At 31.7% G+C, this 23,618-nt stretch overlaps 2 protein-coding genes across 2 annotated transcripts; one reads left to right on the forward strand and one right to left on the reverse strand.

Moving 5' to 3' along the window:
• Positions 1-2,094: 2,094 nt before the first annotated feature.
• LOC132716501 (vezatin-like) lies at positions 2,095-13,210 on the reverse strand. The gene is made up of 13 exons (XM_060699793.1): positions 13,041-13,210; positions 11,627-11,758; positions 11,075-11,173; positions 10,565-10,710; positions 9,729-10,019; positions 8,846-8,995; positions 8,517-8,664; positions 7,829-7,910; positions 7,014-7,233; positions 6,426-6,604; positions 5,802-5,902; positions 4,721-4,798; positions 2,095-3,043 (listed from the first exon to the last, which is right to left on the reverse strand). The coding sequence occupies exons 1-13, from the start codon at positions 13,179-13,181 to the stop codon at positions 2,111-2,113; spliced, it is 2,700 nt and encodes an 899-aa protein (XP_060555776.1). The 5' UTR covers positions 13,182-13,210; the 3' UTR covers positions 2,095-2,110.
• Positions 13,211-13,413: 203 nt separating this feature from the next.
• On the forward strand, positions 13,414-22,239 carry LOC132716502 (ER degradation-enhancing alpha-mannosidase-like protein 1). The gene is made up of 12 exons (XM_060699794.1): positions 13,414-13,751; positions 14,087-14,159; positions 14,771-14,871; positions 15,300-15,471; positions 15,840-16,023; positions 16,489-16,580; positions 17,517-17,599; positions 18,244-18,364; positions 18,783-19,027; positions 19,871-19,967; positions 20,946-21,140; positions 21,464-22,239. Exons 1-12 carry the CDS (start codon positions 13,498-13,500, stop codon positions 21,569-21,571), a joined length of 1,725 nt encoding a protein of 574 aa, XP_060555777.1. The 5' UTR covers positions 13,414-13,497; the 3' UTR covers positions 21,572-22,239.
• The last annotated feature ends 1,379 nt before the right edge of the window (positions 22,240-23,618 follow it).

The raw sequence follows: 23,618 nt of genomic DNA on the forward strand, positions 1-23,618 counted from the left end.
TTTTTAATTCAGAATAAGGAAAGTATTATTCATATTGCAATTATGTGATTGCCTTAGATTCATCATAACATATCATTTCAATATCAAATAAAGCAGAACAATGGAATATTTCATATAATGATGTAAAATAAAATTTTACAATTTTCACTGCTTAATAGAATTCTATTTGAAAGACCCTGCTGTATCCAATTATTTTGTGTGGTTTTTCATTAATATACATGTATAATGCCCTTTATGCTCAAATTATTAATATAAAAATGTGTTGTTGTTTTTTTACATTGACTTTCTCCAAATGACATCACAATAATTAATACTTAATTTTTGTTCAAATTTTGAGACTATAATTATTTACATGTTGCCATCATGAAATTAGCCAAGAGGTGGAGTTAGTTTCCAACAAACGCAGACTCACTATTTGACTGACAAAAATGTCATAAACCTATATATTTTTTACAAGAAAGTATATAATAAGCTAGCTGTCAAGGTAAAGTCATTGTATCTTCAAGCATAAAAACTTCAAACTAATTAATCATGATCAGTACCAAGTGGTTCCAAGGATTTAATTTACACAATGACCTTCAAATGACTTTATGACAGCAAAAGCAATAGGGATCATAACTGCCTACATTGTATCACAAATCTAGTCCTATTCCTGCCAAAGTTATTGATAAGACAAGCTTTTTACAGTGTCACTGTGACCAATTAACCCTTACAAGACAGTCTGAAGGACAGTTAAATCCCCTTCCGCAGCAGACATGAATGTGTACTTCTTGTCCTTTAACAGTCAATGACCTTGATGTTGTGCCATGTATATTATAAGTATATAGTTTCATGATAGTAATAATTTGTGCCAAGTTATTTAAAATCTTCCATAAAGTCAAAAAGTTATGGAGAACATTTAACCTTGACCTTGGGGGTAGCAAATTGACCTTAAGTATGACCTTGACCTAAGGGATGGCAAACTAATTATTGCGCTCTGCACATCGTCTTATAATGGGGATTACTTGTGCCAAATTATTTTTTTAAACATTTCAGCAGTTTAAAAGTTATTGAGCGAACACAAAATGTAGACTTTTTACATTTGACCTAAGTGTGACCTCGACCTTGGCTGCACATTATCCCATAATGGTGATCACTTATGCCAAGTTATTTTAAAATATTTTCAGCAGTTTAAAGGTTAAGGAGCATACAAAAATTGTTGACTTTTAATACTTGACCTTTAAGTGTAACCTTAACTAACCATCATGGTAGCAACCCAATTGTTGCACTCTGTATATCGTCTTATAATGGTGGTCACTTGTGCAAAGTCATTTTTAAAAGATGTCAGTGGTTTAAAGGTTATGGAGCTGTCACATAAAGTGCACACTTTTTTACACTTGACCTTTAAGTATGACCTTGAACTTTGGTATAGCAACCCAGTTATTGCACTTTGCACATTGTCTCATAATGGTGATCACTTTTGACAAGTTATTTCAAAACATTTTCAGCGATTTAAAATTTATTAAGCAGACACAAAAGTGTTACGGCGGTCAGACAGACATGCTCAAAGTTTGGTTTTCAGTGCCAAGTCTTATGTTCTTTTAGCCACGTAAGAGAAAAAGTAGTCACATAAGAGCTTACTGAATGAATAGTATCAAAGGAAATTTACTGTTACCAATTGTTCTTGGCCCCCTAAGTATCTATATGTTTGTAGGGACGGACAGACTGACAGACGGAGGCCATTCCTATATTCCCCATCCCGCACTTGGGAATAAAATCAGTAAAGGTCATCAACTTGCCATGGGCAATGTCCCTACAATTTTTTTTAACATATCTAGTCATATCCCTTCTAAAGTTTTTGATCTGAAAAGGATTTTCCACTGTTACTATGACCTTAACCTTTTGACCGCAAACTATAGAATGGTAAGCTATTCAGGCCATGGCAATGTCCATATCACGTTTCACAACCATAGGCGTCATCTACTGGTCAGTGGCAATGTCTCTTTCAAATTTCACTAATTAAGGCCTATAATTTCTCAAGTAACTTAGCTGGAAGTTTCATCAAATTTTTGTGTGACTTTAAACAAAACCAAATCTTTTTTGTATTTATATTTTTAAAATTACATATAAATCATCTTTCAGTAAGATCTTCTATTCTGCCATGATCATTCACACTATCAGCATAATGACTATCATGATATAGATTATCATTATCATCTTCATCATTGCTACTGGAGCACTCTCCATAAACATCCCCACCAAACGTTGCCTCTTCCATCAAACCCATGGTCTTTGATTTAGCAACTGCTTTTTCAGCAAGTTCTGATGTCAAACCAAAATTAGCCCCTGAAAAATGTTCAAGTCTCTCTTCAAGAGTAAGCAAGGGTAACCTAAAACTTTGGATTTCATCTGAAGAAGGGCCAAGGGCTTTGCCTTCTGATTCATCTTTCCTTGTCAAATCTCTTAGTGGAAGACCTAACCTTGGGAGACAATCTCTTTCATCATCATCATCCTCATCATCACCATAATGTTCATCTCTTTCATTACCTTCTGGGTATCCTTCAGAATCAGAGTCACTTACTTCAAGCATATCACTTCTCCTTAATCTTCGCACACCTTGAGCTGAAATTACTGAATGCTTATCCCTCTCATTCAATTGGTCACATGGTACATCAAATAAAGAATTTTCATCAGTTACTCTTTTTACATTATTCAACTCTTGATCTAAACTTAGTTCTTCATTTTCCGTATTGTGATTTTGTTTGTGAACAGTAGTTTTGTTTTCATTATCCTTCTCCTTGTACAACCCATCTTCTTGGCCACTTGGTGGAACTTCACTTGATTTATCACATGACCTATCTAATGCTCTTTCATTGGAGGAAATTTGAGTATTTGACATGTTAGATTCTTCAGGATTGGATGATTCAGAAAACTTAAGGTCTGGATACATTTTTAATATTGCAGCTTTTTCACGTTTCTCGGTGTCAACTGCTCTCACAGATATAACTTTTTTAAGCTCTGATAACATTCTTAAAGCCTCTTCTTTCTCTTTCCTCTTCTTTTCCTAAAAGAACATTTTATATACATGTATTAGTTTTGTAATTTTGATAACTATTCCATAAAAAAAATGATTATCATTGCACATAACAACTTAAAGGGACTCCACAGACTTGAAATAATTTTTCAAGATTAATATTCGATTTTATAAAGGTCTTGACCAATAACTTATCTGCACAATTTCAGACCATTTGCTCACTCTGTTTTTAAGAACAGTTATTTTTATTGTGAGAAATGACCCAAAACTGGAAAGAGTTGCAACGCTTTTCACTCAAATCGTGATAAGAAAAGTACATATATACAATTTCAAATGTGTTTCCTTAATACCTCATATATACGCAAAACAACGCATTTTCGACCCCCCCCCCCGCCCTCTTTTAGGCCTTAAATTGTGAAAAAATGTTCTATTTGGGCCCCCAATACATGTTTTCGTTTGAGAAATGTTGCTAAAAAAAGTGAGCACTTTTTCGGCGCGGCCCCCGTCCAAAAGATATATCAGGGGGTTGCCAGAAGGGAGATGTCAGTCCCCCTCATCGCCAAGAAAATTTTGGACTTGTGAGAGGCTAAAAATGACCCAGGTTGATCATAAGGTAAAGTGTAACCAAAGCTGACAAGCCTTTGACTCTATCTCAATCCATTAAGAAGTTGCAGCACTTTGAAATCAATTTTGATGGAAAAAATCAAGGCAAAATAGTGATTTTTGTCAATTTTGAGATGTCCCCTCGTTGCCATGGTAACAGGAAATTTAAGACTGAGCATGTCGTTACAAAGGCAATGGTCCAGTCAACATTTGTGCCAAGTTTGATTAGTATTGAAGCATTTTTCATAGTTTCATAGCTGTTTGAACTTGTAACAAGAGGCTTTTCAATCAAAACGGGCATTTTCCACAATATGCTCATGAGGGAAAGGATTAAATTACCATTTGTATACCTTTCTGTTATAAGTGCCCAAGCTGATCTATGTAAGAAATTCAAATTATGTTTTTAGGCATTTGGACCTCAGTGGAGTTCCTTTAAAAGGTATAGAGCTATTAATTCTTAGGAAATATTTTTATAAAAGTTAAAAAAAAATAATAACATTATGATTTTTCCAAAGATTCCTTAAAGTGTTTCAACATAGAATACATGTATCTCTGTTATTTTGCACACATGAATATTGTACATAAACAGAATAAAATATTCCAGAACAAAATATTATGCTTCCATTTTAAGTATGACTTAAACCATTTAGCAATTATTTTTGGCAAGCACCATTTTCTTTTACGGAAATAAACAAACCTAAATGTTATAATTTCTTTCATACAGGTATTTTGGGAGTTATCTTTTGCAAATCAAACAGTAATTTTGTAAACTGAAGACAGCAGATATTTAGCTTGATGCACTTTTACACATGTCTATAGTTAAAACTGTTTAACAAGTAAAAAAAAGTTAATTAGAAAATAAAACTCTCTTGAATCATTTTGTTTGTTATTTATCTATCTTAAATGTCATTTCATTTAAATTTAAGAAATGTACAGCTTTAAATTTAAAGACAATTGCATAATTTGTTTAGTCAATAAATATAGGAAAGGAATGCCATATAAATTGTTTGAGCTGGACCATATTATAAATGGGGTAGGATATTTAAGTCATTCAGCATAAACTGCAAAACATTTTACACAAACTGTGCAATAAATTGTGGTTACCTTTTCTTCTGCTGTTAAAGGTTTTTCCCATTCATAGTCAGCTAAGATCTCATCAGGGTCAGTGTAACCTTGAAACACCTGTAATATATTGACATTAAACATTTTAAACATACGCTGACCAATCAGAGAACAGTATGATATATATAATGTAAGGTAAGCAAACTATTCAGAATAAATTAAACAACAGCTGCCAGTAGGACAGCATGCACAACTTTTCTCAATCCTTGATAGTAAGGTGGCATAACATTGTAAAAATAGCTCGATAGAGTTACCTCCTCCTGTGTGCAGGTTGGGGGCATGATGGTGAACAAGTGTGCAAAGTTTCAAAGCGGTATATCTATGGGCTTTGAAAATATTTGAGGTGGTACGCAAACTTTCACACAAGCAGTTTCGCTGATGCTCTGGGCTAATAGTTTCAGAATCAAAATGATTGCAACAAAATACGAGACATACAAGATTTATGATATCTATTTTGTATTTAATAATTATCAGACTTTGAGAAAATTAACAGAAAGTCTATGGAAAGTGCAGTTTAATATCCCATATAGTTCAGAATCAAAATGATTGCAACAAAATACGAGACATACAAGATTTATAATATCTATTTTGTACTTAATAATTATCAGACTTTGAGAAAATTAACAGAAAGTCTATGGAAAGTGCAGTTTAATATCCCATATAGTTCAGAATCAAAATGATTGCAACAAAATACGAGACATACAAGATTTATAATATCTATTTTGTACTTAATAATTATCAGACTTTGAGAAAATTAACAGAAAGTCTATGGAAAGTGCAGTTTAATATCATATATAATACAGAAATGTATATAAACATCTCCTACAATGTAAAAGCTATACATGTATGTAATACTCAGACAAACAATGTGTCATAAAAGTCATTATCTTACCATCCAATAATGTTTTACATGTCAAATTTAGATATCCTGATGAAATTACCCTAAAACCTATGACAAAGATCACTTTTCACGATAATAACAATTACATACATATTGTTACTGGTCTTTAAAACAAGTTTTACTGTAAAAGATAATATAAATTTTTATCAAATCAATTTTTACCTGATCTTCTATTATATAATCCTCGAATGGTTTAGAAGGTGTATCAGTGTCCTGTGTTTTATCAACATCAGCTTGACATGTTGCTTCTGACTGAGTCCCAACTACAAAATTTAAAGCAATATAAAATTCAGTAATAATATAATATTTGTTCATAGCTGTGTAACATAAATTTAATGTAAATGAAGTAAAGAATTTGGAAAAAAATGTCATAAAATACCATAACCAAAACCACGGATTTATATTAGTAATATAAATCTGTGCCAAAACACACATTCAAAACAAATATTTTCGCTTTAAATGCCAGTCAAAATTTAAAACTACTTCAGAAGGGAGGAAGTATTCCGGATTATGAGGCCCAATTAAGGCTATTTCCCTCACCTGAATTGAACAAATGGGGTAACAGATAAAATCTCCCAAATAGCAATGGCACATCCTAGCAATAATTTACATAAGCCCTCCTTTTTGGGAGGAGAAAGATTATTGTCAAGGGCCTGAGTAAATGTGTATATATACAGTCCTGACTCCTTTATACATTGTTGTTATCAGAAATTATGGTACATTTTTATGACATAAATAATAGTGAATCAAACATTTTAAAAACTATATTGAGAAACACTACTGTACCTCTCTGACTGTTTTTCCCAGCACATTTCTCAATCCTGCTAACACCCTCTTCCCAGCATCCTTTGCATGAATCAAGCTCAGCTCTGATTGGCTGCATCTGGTCTATAAGGTCATCCAGGTTCATATTTGACAGACCAGCATCAGGCATGGTTTGGATATGATCACTTAGACTCTTTACTCTACATGGAGCATAAAAAATCAATTTTGTTATGGCATAAAAATATATCTCATATTTGTTTAAATCTAGATTAGGCACAAAAAATGATTTTTTTATAAACGTTTGATAAACTTTTTAAACAAAAGCATTGGTTTAGAAAGAGTCTGATATTTCTTCTGTAAATGTCCTATCAGAAGTAACCTGAAAATCTGAGCAAAAATACCATCTTCTTAAAAGGCCAGATGTGGATAACCCATAAGTTGGTCCACTCTTTTTCATATTATTCAAACAAAATATTTTTAATTAACATGTACTTCATCAATATATACCACCTTTCAACAAAGATTCCATTTCCAAAACATGGTTTTAGAAGACAAGTTTATCTGTACATGCATATTCAAAACAAAAATTTCATCTATTAAATATGTTACCGTGTAAGTGCTGCCTGTAAATGTAGATCAAGACTGTGTACAGCAATGTAGATATCTTCAACATTTGACTGTGTCCTAGTTATTCTTGAGACTGATTCCCTAGTCATCCAAGCACAGCTATGGTAGTCATGTGACTTTTGTAGTGATACAGTCAATTCCTCCAAACTTGCTGCAAGGCTGTTAATGATATCTTCCTCTTCAACACTACAGATTCTCATTCCTACTACATACTTTTGACAATCAATAATAATTTAAACCCTTTCCACACTAAATATCTCAAATGGACTTGTCCATCTTTTAATCTGGACTAAACCATTCATCACTTTTCGGGAAGGTTTCAAAATATTCACAGCAAACAGTGTCGACCATAAGCAGATGGCATGATGTGCTCACTAAGCTTGTTCTGCATAATACTTGCATGGGTATAGTCTGTTGCCCGCAGCAGCCTAACGTTCTAGAACAGTAACTTTCACCATGGCTTTAATTGAAATTAAAGCCATACTTTCACCAAGATTAATATAATTATTATAAAATATTGACAAAATATTGAGCAATTTTATCACATCCTCCTCATATTCATAAACACTTAATATTCATTATTAATTCTTTTCAATAACAATAATTTTATATACATGTATGTATATATTGTATACTTTTTATTTCTGACATCTTTTACAGATCAAAATTTCATGTTATAAACAGGGTTGTTACCAGAAGCAACAGACAAGAACTTTATCACAATGGCAAATGTCAACCTCAATGCCAACACAGAAGCCAGCATGGAAAAAAAACCCCACAAATTATAATTGACCTACCTTTTTGGAACTTTTCTTGCTTCACAAGAATAAGAGCTTTGATGAATTCTGATTGATGGAGGGACAGCAAATGAGTCATACCCTACAATAATGTATGTATTTGTTAATAAGTTATAAAAAAATACAATGCACATTGTATATTAAGCATTGGTAATGCAATATACATAAAGTGATATGAAACCTATCAAAATGCATAACATAATGTTCTTGTTGCATTAGCTCTCATCCTGCAGAATTCTTAAATGGATTTTTCCAGCTTTCAATTTTTGGAACTGTCCATTATCATTTCTAAGGGATATCAAGATGAAAGTCTAAAATTTGTCAGCTAACAGTATAGAGACTGGTTAGACTGCTTGGATGTGCAGTTTGGCCTGGCTGTATACTGTTGGTAAAAGTTAATCACACTGACTTTAGAGCAACATTTTTGTAATTCAATAACAATAATTCAGCTATAAATACCACATTTTTTTTAATCTTGGACCTCAATAACTGAGCTATTCAGGCCCTTAGCTTATGCTAAAAGAAAACATCATTTAAAGTTGTCCAGCACCATTTAATCTTGTCCCAATAATATTTTGATCTTAACAGCATGAGTAAAGTCTTACCTAACACCCCTCCTAAAATCCAACCCAGCAAAAAGCTCCCATCATTCTGTTGAAAATTACACCAGATAAGCATATTACCTTACCTTTAATGCTGATATAGAAAATCCATCTGTTACTGACTGCAGTGTATCCATATCTTCAATATCTGTTTGTAGACAGGGGCCATAACTCTGTATAGGTTCATATGCTAAATAGCTACCTTGAATATCCAATTCCTTACTTAAAGGATAACTTGCTAGTGTTAAGGAAAAACATTTTTTTTAAAGTTTAAACCAATGAGATAACAAATATAGGTGACATACATATGTAAATTTACTAAAAAAGTTGAAAATCATTTTTGTGTGTGTGGGGGCAGGAATATGACATAATTATTATAGAATCTACATGAAAAAACAATATGTGAAAAAGATACAAGTCAAACAGCTTTTTTGTTTCACTTCTGAAGAGCAGAACAGCTTCCCTAGCAGCAGTAAACACAAGTTTCCTCAACACAGGGCATTGCCTAGCAACAGTATCTTTCTGACCTCCCTCCAATCTAGACAGGGGATTCCTTTGACTCACCCTACAATAAGACATGAAAGAAACATTGTTATATATGTCTGTATATCATACTTTCCTGTAAGTAGACTTAAGTGTAACAATCTTGCTGTTTCTATCAATTTTAAAACAACCTTTAATACTCTTGTTATAAGGTCTGACAACAATGTAATAGTCATATGGCAACTTTCTAGCTTTATTGGCGGATAATGACCTCAGGCGCCCCTCTGTCCATTATGTCAGACACAAGCGTGCACCTGAGTATAATCAGAAGTATTTAGTAAGTTATCTGGATACAATGTAGCTTCACCACATGTAAGAATCCAAAGTTCCCAATGGGAGCCAAACCCACAGTCATGAGGGGCAAGTGGTTTAAAGGCAATAGGAAATGTATGGAAAGCAAGCCTTTACATTGTTGATAAGTATTCTATAGATAATAAATGTTGCAATGAAAGATAGAAAGAAAGAGGCGGAAGAAGGAAGTGCACAGGAAGGTGATGAAGAAGAGGGTGAAGGCATGGAGGTTAAGGGTGAGGCTGCAGGTGAGGAAGGCGATGAAACTACATCAGCAAGCCTAGATGTTTTGAATCAGAGACATTAAATATTTATACTATGCATTAGTAAATTTAATATATTCCTCATTCGAACCCTACCTGTAGTGAAAGAACTGATAAAATATTGGTTCATATCAGTTATTGCTTATATACATGTATATATAAAAACCTTTAAAGTTGAAGCATCAATTAAAGTTTACTTACAGTGTAAAACCTCGGGAAATCAGCTCAGTTTCTTGGATAAGCCTTAAACATTTCTTCACCATGTTAGCTAGTTTCTCATTTCTTTTGATCAAATCATTATACAACAGAACCTTATCTTTGCATATTTTTCTATGTTTATATCTTCTGGCTTCTTTGAAAATTTCAAGAATCAATATTGGTGTGACGGTAGATAACAACACTAATCTCCATGGAAATGGTTGCCTAGCAACATCAAAGGTCATGAACTGGTAGACAGAAATAGATAGGAGACAGGGAATGGTGTAAAATGCCCTGAAAAATAGAATATCAATGAGATTTCCATTTACAATTATATAAATACATAACAAATGTACAATTGCTTACTTTAAGTGCACATACTATAAAAAATGAATATACTGTTCTTCTAAATCAGATAAAACATTTTAGAATATACAATTTCACACTCAAGAGAGTATGACTGAATTGTAGGATAAAGTTTCAGTGCATAAAATATGCATTTTATGACATCATGACATTATTATGCGGTCATCATGTCATATAAGAAACAAAATAAAAGCAATATATTAAAGAAAAGATCATCAAAATGAAATTGTTAGAAATACTGAAACATATCTTCAAACTATCTATGAACTATAAATTGTTATACAATAAAAGAAACTCTGAAGAAAAATACATATATTGATCATAAACTCTCAATGGACTATAAAATGTCATACAATAAAAGAAAATCTCAAGAAAAATACATATATTGATCATAAACTATTTATGAACTATAAACTGTGATACAATGAGAGAAATTTGGAAGAAAAATATATAAATTGATCATAATAACCTACAATTTTGAAATCCTACTGGACGTTGTTATACTATCTTTGCCGTCTTTTGATGATGTGATGTAGAAATGAAGAAAATCTTGGTCATCCTCCTCGAGACATGAACTTCCGGACAAACATTTAATGACAGTATCATGATGAGTGTAGTACTACAAAAATACAATCCAATAAAATATTTACAAAATATCATTATTAATCAATATTTAATTTATTTTCAGCCATACTGTTTAGAATATTTATTCAATATAATATAATCGCTATGCTTATTATTGTTGATATATATTTCTGTTTGATATGGATCACCTTAGACCTAAGTAGAACCACTTGTGTTCACATGAAAAAGTCAAAGTCCCAGTCAGGATTTAAACACACAACAGTGTAAGGCAAATGTTGTGAAATCAATGACCTCAACCACTCAGCCACAGACGCCCCTAAAGAGATAAGTAAGTTAATAGATGTCTATATACTAGCATATTGAATGAAATAAAGTTGAATATGAAACGTTTAACTTACAATAGGAGAGAGATCTGGTAGAAACCATGACAATAGTCCTTTGAGGACAATCTTCCAGGTTTCTTGTAAGCAAGCTAACTTTAAGTCCCATTTCTTTTTCTGTAACAAATAAAAATATCCCAAGTCAAATTAATACATTATTATACAGTTTAAAATCTATTTTTAGTGAAGTTTAATTGGATGTATAGTTTATTGCAATGTATCACCTTAGTGACAGACAATAATATCTATTTTTTATCCTTAATATTAAACAATAACATTAGTCTCCTGCCATTTTCTGTTCCACTGGGTTTTGAACCAATTGAACAATATTAAAACACTACTTGTGTTCAGCAGAAAAATGTTCTTCTGCAAATATCTGAGTTTTTTTTACATGAATCATTGATACAATGGTTGGGAGCAAATGACATTAATTTTGTCACAGGGTTAAATACTTAAAAAGAACTCTTGGTCAAGGTTTAAATTTAATTCTTTCAGCTGATGGAAAATTATTTGCAGTGACAAGTACTCAAAGATCATGAATTTCAGGTCAGTAAATATGATAATTAATACCTTAGTATTTAGTTGCTCATGTTGACGTATAGATGTCTGACTGTTTGTGTTGATGTCAATTCCAGCTTGTTCTACCTCTAACTCTTCAGCCAATGAGCCACTCTGTAGAAGACTTGCATACAACGGGGATCCCTGTTACATACAGCAAAAATCTTTTACAAATAAATACTGCTAATTTGAACAGCAATAATTATAAGCTTAGTATCCATGATCAATTTGTTTACCTGCGGTGCACCGAGGATAATTTCTTTTTTTTTTTATCAGTAGTAATCAATGTTGATGTTTTAGCAGAAGTTAATGATATCATTGATTATATTATACTTAATATTTATAAGGTTACAATCATATTGGTAAATAAACCACTTAATTTTCATTTCTTTGAAACATCTGCTCATGTTTTATATACATTTATCGTCCATAAGCAATAATTCATTCTATATATTTTTGGAATGTGTTTTTAAACTCACTGAAAAATGGCCTGGGTTGAATTATTAAATTTGCTCAAAGATCAGTCAACTAGATTTCATGTAAGGTGATGATACGAAATTCAAATATTAGTCAAACTGTGTTTGTTTGTTTTAGGTTTTACGTCACACCATTCAACACAGTATAGGTCATTTGCCAATGTTCCAGCTTTACTGGTGGAGGAAGACCTCAGGTGCCCTTCTGTGCATTATTTCAGGCACGAACGGGCACCTGAGTAGAACCACCGACGTTCCGTAAGCTAGCTGGATAGCTTCTTCACATGAAAGAATCCAAGTCCCTCTCGGGATTCGAACCCACAGTCGTGAGGGGCAAGTGGTTTGAAACTGTGTTTGTAATTTATTTGGAAGCTAATGACAAAATAAAATTGATTCATTAGTTGAGACAAGTGCCTTATGGTTTTGCTCTATACTAATTGATAAATGATACTTATCTTTAAGGACAGGTAAATCCTGCTATCGATATACATTTATCAGTTTTAAGCTAGTCTCAATATTTCGACCAACCAATTTAACAACCTGATATAAGATTGATGTTGGTCTTTACCTGAAGGGTGACCATCGTCTATATAATAGAAAGCCCTGGTGTACAATTTTTTGGGCTACAGTTTAATAATTCAGTAAAGCATATTATTTAATGTAATAAAAATATAAAAAATATGAATTAAATTGTGGTGCTAAGCCTGCTATCTGTACACTGTATCATTTGTAAATATTACTATAACTTAAAGATATTTTGTAACCACCCATCATAGCATTAGTATAACATATAAATGACCAAAATTAACATATTAAAACACAGCTGAAAACAGTGTAGAAAAATAATTGTAACTTTTGCATATCTGTTGTATATTTACAATCATCAAAAGTTAAGATATGCAAGTATTCACATAAAACTGTGTTTTATTAAGCATCTTATGATATGCTGTTACCTTGAAAATCACACCATCATCATATTCTTCAAAACAGTGCACATTGTCTGCCATAGCTGTCAAAAACTCCCGCAAAATTTGGACATACTGGTTCCGGTATTCCATCCAGCCACACATCGATGTATCTGATTGGTTAGTCATAGGGAATTCCCACGGCCAAAGCAAGCTGTAAGCGCAATAATATCAAACAAGTATGTAGCCTTTGTAATAGTTTGAAAAAAGTTTTAACGATTTAACTTATTAGTCCTATATGATGAAATAATATTGATTTATTTTCAACGCCTCCTTCAAATGTCTGATTCGAAAAACTAGTAGAACTATATTAATGCAGTGTAAGAATACATAGGATGTCCTTCGGCACTTCCTGTTTAATATAGTAGTAGACTACCTTAGTTGGTTATAACTTTCAAATTAAAGTTATCAAACTTTTGTACTCCTGCTAAAATGTGGGAGTATTATGTTTAGAATTGTTGTATTAATTATAACAGTGTGTACACTACACACGACAAGTAATGAGAGTTATTTTAAGAACATCTGGGAACCCTATGAAGGCAAGTATGGTTACTTTTCCGAGAAGGAGCGAATTGAAACACTCTCTGGTATTAAGGACATGTTTTATTTTGGATATGACAACTACATGAAACATGCCTATCCTAAAGATGAACTTGATCCAATTCATTGTACAGGAAGAGGTCCAGATCATGACAACCCGTAAGTTTATCTGCTTCAACTTTCACTTTGTTGTTATTTGAATTATTTTTACTTTAAATGATATCATTCATATTTAACAGCTATATTTGCTCGATTGTCAAAATTGGGCCTTTGAAAAATATATATAATCTTTTAATCTGATATGAATGTAATAGAAATTAAATTAATTACATGTACTTATTAGAAATTGAATTTATGCTAATATAGATTGTAAAAATTATAATTTTAAATGTTATCAATGTTGTTGTGACAATAAACAATTATGATGATATTATAAAAACTATAATACATTACACATGACAATAATGTGACATGAAAAAATTTTTTTTTGGCAGTTTAAATATCAACATCAATGATGTACTTGGAGATTATAGTTTGACATTGGTGGATACATTGGACACTTTAGTGGTAGGAAAAGTTATCATTGTATACTGAGTAACTCATTTGATTTATTTGTTATTTTCAAATCTATACTCAGAAAAAAAATCAAATAAAAAAGCATGTATAATTGGAGATAAGCCAACAAAACATTATGATAAGGTGACTGTGCTCTGATATATGAAACTACATTAACTTAACTTCTTAAGCAAAATGAGTAAGGAATTTGTATTCATCTTTATTTCTTCTATGCAGACAAAATGAAGTTGCTAGTGTTTTTCTAAGGCCAAACTTTCTTTTGAGAATGTTGATTTGTTGCCTTTATTGTTTTAATGTTTATTGAAGGTTTAAGTTATTTACAAGAATTATATTGAATCAATGTTTCTCTTTGAATTATAACAAAATATTCGAACTTCTAAGAAGCTGATATTTCATCTGTTTGCTTTTTGTCCATTTGATACTGCAATTCAAATAGAAAAAATAAAGGGAACCTTGAAAAATATACAATTTATAACCACACTACAATTACTTCCTGTGAAAAGTTGGAAGGTAATATCCAATAAATCTTATCATTTATCATACTTTTGGATATAATCACATGTTTTCATTAGAAACTATAAGTGTATTCATAAACATTTCAGATAATGGGGAACAATACAGAATTTAAACGAGCTGTAGGTTTACTATCAGAGAACCTTACTTTCCAGAATACAACAGTCCAAGTTTTTGAAGCAACAATAAGGTATGTCTTTCAATGGCATTTGGAAAAATTCCTGCTGAAAGTTATGAATGCTTGAATGATTACAACATTTTTTAATTTAATAATTTAAGTATCCTTAAATGTTTGTTTTCATATAAAATAAACAAGGATACATTCCAATATTATTTTTGTCACTTGCTTAATGTTGAAACTTTAATTTTTTCATAACATCTTAGATAAATTCACTGTTTTGTAAAAACAATTATTAAATTAGCATGGAACTGATAATTATATGTATTGACACATTGTATACAGCCAATGGCCCATATCAATATAACCAATTTAAGACCATACTGTTCCTTTAGTAAATCCAAGAAATTAGTTTACGACAATTTCTAACTTTGTTAAAAGTCAAAATTAGCAAAGTCATGATTAAATATACATGTATATATGAGATTTCTTTATTTCAGAGTTCTTGCTGGATTACTATCTGCTCATCTGTTGATTATTGACCCTGACCAGCCATTTGGTGACATTGTTCCATCTGAGTACAGCGGGGAACTGTTAGATCTTGCCCATGACCTTGCCTCTAGACTTATTATTGCCTTTGATAATTCTGCCACAGGAATACCATTTCCAAGGGTAATATTTCTTTTATTTTGTTTCTCTTTGAATGTTGTTGTCTCACAATATATAATCTCATATTAAACTACAAGAAAAACATACATTTAAAATCGCACTGCCTTTATAAGAGTTTTGTTTACATGCACTTTATTTTGTCTGTAAGTTCAATGTAAAGTAAATTGAAATTTTACTGAAATGCAAGGGCTATTTTTTAACTGTAAGAGGAAATTAAATTTTAAATTTGGGGGGAAATAATAATTTTTGCAAAAAACTTAAAGGAAAACGTTAGAATCCTGTATTAAACATTTTTGTTGATAGTTCTGACTTCAATCGCTGAAAATTGTTTATGCTATGTAACATGCTTTAATATCATTCCAATGTTTTAGGTCAATTTACAAAAAGGAGTTCCAAGTGATTGTATAAATGAAACTTGTACAGCTGGGGCTGGTACCCTGGTTCTCGAGTTTGGGATCCTGTCACGTCTTATTGGAGATCCAACATTTGAGTCAGCGGCTAGGAAAGCTGTCAGACAGATATTGAACTATAAATCCAATGTTACAGGGTTAATTGGTGAGTTATCAATAAATTTTCAAAATAATATTTTTTTTGTTAAGTTTGAGCATAAACTTTCAATACATTTATAGTGTTATATTGTCAAAGATTTTATTCAAATGATTATTGTAATTGTTAAGTTTCCTAAAGAAGTCATTTAAAATTTTTGGTATGAATAGAAAAAAACATTGATAAAATTTTAGTAATTTTTTAAGCTATAGTCATATTCGCAATAGCTATGATATAAATTTCATTCATAGTTACATGAATTTTAGCTATCTTTACATGGATTTTAGGTAAAACATGTCATAATTTAGCTATATTTCCTTGAAATTTTTGCTATCACTATATGAAATTTATCTATATTAACATGAAGTTTTTGCTATCTTTACATTAATTTTAGCTATTCTTTGATGAGTTTTCATTAATTTCTGTATAATAAAAATTGAAATGTTTTATATACTAAACTGTTCCATTTGATAGGAAATGTAATTAATATACAGACCGGAGAGTGGGTTGGTAAAATGAGTGGACTCGGTGCTGGGTTGGACTCATTCTTTGAATACATGCTCAAGGTATGATTTTTAGATTCAAACTTTTGACTTGGAATTTTTGTGGCATGGTTTAGTATTAATCAATATTAATCCTTACCACCCTAAATATCTTAAACGGAAATTATCCATCTTAATATTAAGACAAAACCAGTTATCAGTTTAAGGGAAAATTTCAAAATATATATCGACTGAATAGCTATCAGTGCAGACCATGATCAGACCACACAGGTGTTCTTGCTGATCTTGGTCTGCACTGGTCACATAGGTAAAATTAGTTGCCGCCAGCAGACTTGAGGCTAAAAGAGGGTGCCGGGGAAGTGGTGAAATGGTAAGGATTTGCTATGAATTTCATGTATTTGTCCCTCACTGCTGTGGTTTCCAATCTCACCTTTCATGTTAGGAAGCTATCCAGCTAGCTTACAGAAAGTTTGTAGTTCTATTAAGGTGCCTGCTTGTGCCTGAAAATTATGAACTATGTTGCAACTGAGGTCTCACTCTCTCAGAAAAAAACTGGAAAGACATCATAACATCTTGGCAGTGCTGGTATGACTTAGACCCAGTCCATGAAATATTGATGACCCAAAGATAGGTGTTGGTAGTTTACCCGTCGGATCATGGCAGTGAGCCTCTTTGAATTCACCAGCTAACTTTATTTAATAAAAATGTCAGTTGATCAAATGCTATTGGACTGGTAGGACATCATGAATGCCAGGCAATAAACACAGAATTGTTACTGTATGCAATTCTAGATATTATAAATACAATTTACATGAACATGTTATATCATATTAAGATGTTTAAGTAAAAAATATCATTATGTTAACATTCATATAGATTGGATATTTTTGTTTAGATTAAGATAGTTGTAAAGCTACCTCCATTTATCTATATTATATGATAAACAAACTTCATTGTACTGTTATAGATTAAACTCATTCAAATATGTTTATTTTGCAGAGTTATATATTATTTGGTGATAAAGAAGACCTCAGGCTTTTCAATGAATTCTATGAATCCATTAAATTTCATATGAGGCGTGGGTAAGTCATTTATTATTAGTCTTCACATTAACGTTTTTGGTAGAATACTATAGTAATGGTGTTCTTTGTTCATACTCATCAGTTTACAGGAATAGATTTCTTTGTTAAACCTTAAAGGGGCTCCACTGAGGTTCAGATGTCTAAAAATATATAATTTAAAAAACTTACATAGATCAACAGGGACGCTTCAATAGAAAAATTATATAAATCCTATTATATTTTAATATTTCTTATCCTGGTCTTATGCCATGGTCCTTCGGGATCATTGATGCCAGCACTATTGAGTGTTTAGAATTGAGTACCGCTCAAGCCAGTGCTAGGGGGCGTGGGGGATGTTGCACATATTCAGTATCCCTCATGTACAGACTCAATCAAACCAAGTCTGCAATTCTCTTGTAATTTTGTTGAGATTAATGCTTCCGAGGGATCACTTTATTTCCAGATTTTTATCCTTTATTCTGTCTTACAAATCTTGGGGATATTCATTGGTCAGTGTACAGTCTATGTTCATTTCTCACTAATCAAATACTTCAGATATGAGCATAGAACATTTCTTTATGACCTCTGACCCTGATTCCAGCAGATTAGCGCAAGGTGTATACAGTTTGGTTTGTAGTTGATTGATGTATTACTTGTTTTTTCAGGAGATTAAAATGCAATAGAGGAGACGGTAATGCACCAATATATGTCAATGTTCATATGTCATCAGGGGATACAGCCAATCACTGGATAGATGCCTTACAAGCTGCCTGGTCTGGTGTACAGGTAGGTCCGATAATTTATGTCTTATTTTACTTTCTTTGTGATTTTACCTAATTTCAATTTTTTTCGTGAAATACACTATCATTTTGTTTTTTATGCTCTCTTTCTGTTTCATTAGAGAGATTACAACATTTCTGTTGTCAGTTTGTCCCTCTGCAGATAATGTTAACCATAGTCGTAACACTCAATTTTATAAGCTTGGCTTTCATTTCATACACAACTATAAGCTTGGCTTTCATTTCATACACAACATATTTTTGGATGAGAGCTTCATATAAATATTTTATAATATGACCTTGACCTTAAGATGACATTCATTTTCAAGATAGAATTCAACAGTCTGGAAATTTCATCACAACGATAGTTCTAATTAAAACTTTTCTTGATGAAATCACTGTATTTCAATCATTTTCTTCTGTAGGTGTTACATGGAGATATTGAAGAAGCTATTTGCTCACATGCTATCTACTATGCAATATGGCGGAAGTATGAGTCTTTGCCGGAACGTTACAACTGGAATCTGAGAGCGCCGGATATTCTGTTTTATCCACTGAGGCCAGAACTTGTGGAGTCTACATATTTCCTCTATCAAGCCACAAAAAATCCATTCTACTTGCACGTTGGACGTGATATATACAACAGCATTAATGAGCATGCCAAAGCTGAGTATGTATAGATTTCGTTTTATTCCTCCTAAGAGTTACTTACCCAAATATAAGATAAAATTTGCAACTGTTTATAATAATAGCAGGATGAAAGTGCCTAATTTTAATTTGCGGTATTTCTGTGGGATTTAACTCACAACAGTGTTGAAGCAGTACTTCTTAGTCTAGATACTTGATAGAAATCATGATCACAAAGTTGAAATATATTGCTTCTTACGGCGATTTTTACATTGTTCATTCATGATTGTATTGAAATTGTTGTGAGGAGATGAAATAGCCATTTTAAAGTGCATCATGGAGGGTGAAAAAGGCAAGATTTTGGCATTTAACCATTCAAGGGCCTGTCTGGAATGAATGGAAATAGAGCATTAAGTGTGGTGCTCGAACACTTTATAATCTCCACCATTTATGTGAGCATGACACATATAAATAATTGGCTTTTATTTAAATGTATGGTAAAATTTTGATTTTTAGGAATTTTTTTCTTCCAAAAATTTTAAGATGTATTGGATAGTAGCTTAAAACTGTTAGTTTATTTATACTCATTTCAAATAGAATACATTTAATTATAAGTATTTAAAGAAAATTATTTATGCTTAATTGAATACTTACAATTTATTTCTCATTCAAATCTGTTCATTCAATTCAGTTCTAGTTCAAAGTAAATGTATGTTGGAATTCAGCAGAAACGTTTGCCTTTGGCAAATATACAATGTAGTTGTTATAAATTAAAAATGTGGATCTGCTGCCGTAAATTCAATTGTTTGTTTGTGATCTTTTCCATAATTTTGACTATTGTGATACAGTAAAAGCTAAAGAAATCTTTTCTTAATTTATTGTATAGGTGTGGATATGGGACAATCCATGATGTGAATACCAAAGAACTAGAGGATAGGATGGAAAGTTTCTTTCTCAGTGAAACTTGTAAATATTTATATCTAGTGAGTATGACTTTGGTAATATTTGTAAAGTTCAGTATACCTATATATATTATTATATACCTTTCTTCATATTTATATTTATTATTTTTAGCTCAATTTTTTATGAATGTTTATAGATTCAACTTGCCTGAGAATAGTACCCTTGTCAGCTCTACATATTGTTTTTGTTTTGCTTGTTTCCAAACATGTTTTTATGTTCCTTGATGAATGATTTGTATAAATAAATGTGTACATCACAAGGTTATGATATTTAGGTGTCTTTTATTCTTTTTTCATTTACATGTATATTGAAAGAACAATTTCTTATAATTCTATCTAGACCCTTTAATGCTGTGAGATTTTTCAGCCACTTGAGTATGCTAACCAACTTGTTTGTGAAACGTCTGGGGATTTACCACATGTTCTTCCACTCTGTGCTTGAAATACTACTCAAGGGAGCATGTTGGTTCTTCATGTATCAGTGAAGCTGGAGAGCTGTCACATAACATTATTGTGACATAACATTAACAATGTATTCACCTTGCACCCTAGGTCTGCTTAGCACACTGTAGAGAACATTGGATTTGTAATCTAGGGGTCATCGCCAATCGTTAATTTGATTCTCAGACAAGGTGTAATTTCTCTGTAATAATTAATCTGGGAAATAGAATCTATTATGGTCATTTGTTAAATGGCTGATTCATAAATCATCAGGGAGAAGTTGTTGGTCACTTGCGGGGAAATTCGTAATTACTGATAAATTATCCAGAAAAGCTATAAGGATGATCAACTGCAGATATATGACCACAAAACATGTTAAAATTAGCATAAAAAACAACAGAAAAACAAATAAACAAGTAAACAAGACATTTTTGAACAATCAAAAAAACCAGGTGTTTGAAAAAAATGTCAGTAAACTGAAATGAAAATGAATACAATACCATATATTTTATATTGAATGTTATACATGTTTAAATAAATTGACTTTTTCTATTTCAGTTATTTGACAAAGATAATCATTTAAATAAAGAAGCTTCAAAATATTTATTCAACACAGAAGGTCATATCTTCCCAATTAACCAAGTATTTCGTACAAAACCATGGGAAGATTTTATAAAGCCAGATGTCAGTTCAAAGACAGAAGCAGATTCTCCGCCTATAGTTGATGCAAGGACCAATACCTCATTTTCTAATGTAAGTTTTGGTGTTTTTATAAACATTAAATGATGAATTTTGAGACAGGAATGAATGTACCAGCTATATTGTTATAAATAAGAACTGGTATATTATGAATGTTTGCATATTAAAACACAAAAAGTGTATCTATATTTATAACTCATTTCCTTACTGTCAAGCATTGAGAATAGTCTAGTGCCCTGTTTTCCGGACAGCTCTTGTTTAAGTTGGTATCTTTTCATATTCTAGTTTCATTTTCCCTTATAATACAAAATAAAGTGACAATATATACGCAGTATTTAAGATATCTGTTTAACAATGATATTTGTTTATATTTTCAGTGTGATAGTTTACCTAATGTGAGGAGATTCTCTCTACCCATGGAGAGCCGTTATTTAGAGCAGATTGATAGAGCTGTGGGCGTCGATTTAACAGATTTATTCTCTTGATGATGTTTTATATATATATATTTACAATTTGTTTATATTATATACATTATATGTTGGTTATATATAAATAACTGGTGCTGGTTAAGTTTGTTCTCAATTTATCGGGGCCTTTTTATTGTTAAATCTAAAATTAGCCTTTATTTTTTGATAATTTTTTTAATGCTTAGTTTCGATTGTTAGGTTTATTCAGTAATTGGTTGCCATTCTTTGTGAAACTTGAATGTTGTTGTTTTTTGCATATCAAAGGGACTTCACTAAGTTTTTATGACATGACGGAACTTGAAATAGATTCATAAATTGACAGCTTCAGTGTATATTATTAGTTATAAAGATTGTTGACATGTTTTAATTATGGCCCTATATAAACGGTTATTTGTAAATATAACCTGAGTCCCTAGGCAAGGGTTATATTGCAAACAGCTGTTTAAATACGGTCATATAACCTGTCAACAATCTTTTTAACAGCAAGCATCATTTTTAGAGAAAAAGTAAGATATCTTCATGAATCGTCAGCAGCCGTGTATATAAAACTATATAAACTTCACGATTATCCAATGAAAAGCAACATTAGGAACTTGCAGTATTATAAAAAACTTTATAAATGTCATGATTTTTGAAAGAAAAGCAAGATAACTTATGTGCAGTATTATATAATTAGTTATATTACATGGTCCAGTTCTAAGTTTATATAACAGTTCTAAGTTTATATAACCATAGGCAAGGATTATATTACAAACAACCATATATTTTTACAGCCATATAAGCTGTCCAAAGAAAAAAATTCTTTGTGACAATTTCATAATAGTGCCCAAAAGTTTTCTTTGAAGTAAAAGTGAAAATTAATAAACTTGCAGCATTTGGATATGTAAATAATGTAAATGTCACAGTTATCCAATCAAAATGGCTGTTACAAACATGCATTATCATGAAAGAAAGTGGTTGACGGGATTTGTAGTGACCATACAAAATGCATTGTGATTTCGACCAATTGCTATTATTTATTAATATGAAATAATGTTAGAAATGAAGTTAACGTAAGCATGTGACATCACTTACTCTATAAATATGTTGTGTATTATAATTTTGCATGGGCTGAAATATGTTGTGTATTATAATTTTGCATGGGCTGGTGGCCAAAAAGCAGATAAATTTTGCCATTGTCACTTTACATAACATGCTATAATAGGTCAAAATACCAATTCCCAACAATTTAAGAGAATGGAACATATTAAAGCTAATGATATGTATCTATGCCCAGTGACAGTACTAAGCAATAATTGGTTGATTAATATTTATACAACATGCAGTTTTATCTAATCCAATGTAAAAATTGATCTCAGGTATAAAGTGAATGGTCATATGTTTCACTTCTCTGATACAGAAATATGTGGCATTAGAAGTTGCTTACTTTATGAGAAATTAGTAATTACTGTAAGGCAGGATAGATGGAAAGAATATTGTGATATGACCTAAAAATTGAAGTTGCTTACTTGAGGAGAAATTGTTTATTACTGTAAAGCTGGTAAGATCGAACAAACGTTGAGAGATATTACTTGAAAAGTGTTGAATTACATGTATGTGTCAAAACCAGACTAACAGGTAAACTTATTTGATGTAAAATTATTTTTTTAAAGGGACCCCACTGAGATTTTTTGCTATTGACATGGCTGAAATATATTTCTGAGATTTGTGTACCATTTGAAGCAGGTCTGAACCAATTACTTTTGTGCAAACTTTCTGATCATCCCCACACCAGAATTATCATTTTTATTAAGCAAAATGAGCCAAAAATGAAAAAAGCTTAGCAATGCATTAAATTCAAATCAGGTAAAGAATTGCACTTACTATCTGTTTTCAAAATAATTTTGATTATATTTCTTGTTTATCCTTAGCAAATAGTTTCCATGTTAACCTTTTCCCTCATATAAGCGTGTTTCGACGGCTTTTTGCCCCCCCCCCTTTTTTTTGGCCTCAAACAGTGAAAAAATGCCCTATTTAGGCCCCAAACACTGGTTTTCGTTTGAGAAATGTTGTTAAAAAAAGTGAC

Source organism: Ruditapes philippinarum, unplaced genomic scaffold (assembly GCF_026571515.1).
Source record: "Ruditapes philippinarum isolate M1 unplaced genomic scaffold, ASM2657151v2 ctg757_1_1_1_1, whole genome shotgun sequence".
Lineage (NCBI taxonomy): Eukaryota > Metazoa > Mollusca > Bivalvia > Venerida > Veneridae > Ruditapes > Ruditapes philippinarum.

Bases quoted from the DNA above. Each gene is read 5' to 3' on its own strand.
- LOC132716501 (XM_060699793.1), bottom strand. From the start codon at position 13,181: ATGACTAACCAATCAGATACATCGATGTGTGGCTGGATGGAATACCGG. The intron at 8,996-9,728 runs GTAAGTAAACTT...GTCTTATTGTAG, and splicing joins ATTTCCCGAGGTTTTACACT to GGTGAGTCAAAGGAATCCCC. The intron at 3,044-4,720 runs GTAACCACAATT...ATGTTCTTTTAG, and splicing joins CTTTAACAGCAGAAGAAAAG to GAAAAGAAGAGGAAAGAGAA.
- LOC132716502 (XM_060699794.1), top strand. From the start codon at position 13,498: ATGTTTAGAATTGTTGTATTAATTATAACAGTGTGTACACTACACACG. The intron at 14,872-15,299 runs GTATGTCTTTCA...TCTTTATTTCAG, and splicing joins GTTTTTGAAGCAACAATAAG to AGTTCTTGCTGGATTACTAT. The intron at 21,141-21,463 runs GTAAGTTTTGGT...TTATATTTTCAG, and splicing joins CCAATACCTCATTTTCTAAT to TGTGATAGTTTACCTAATGT.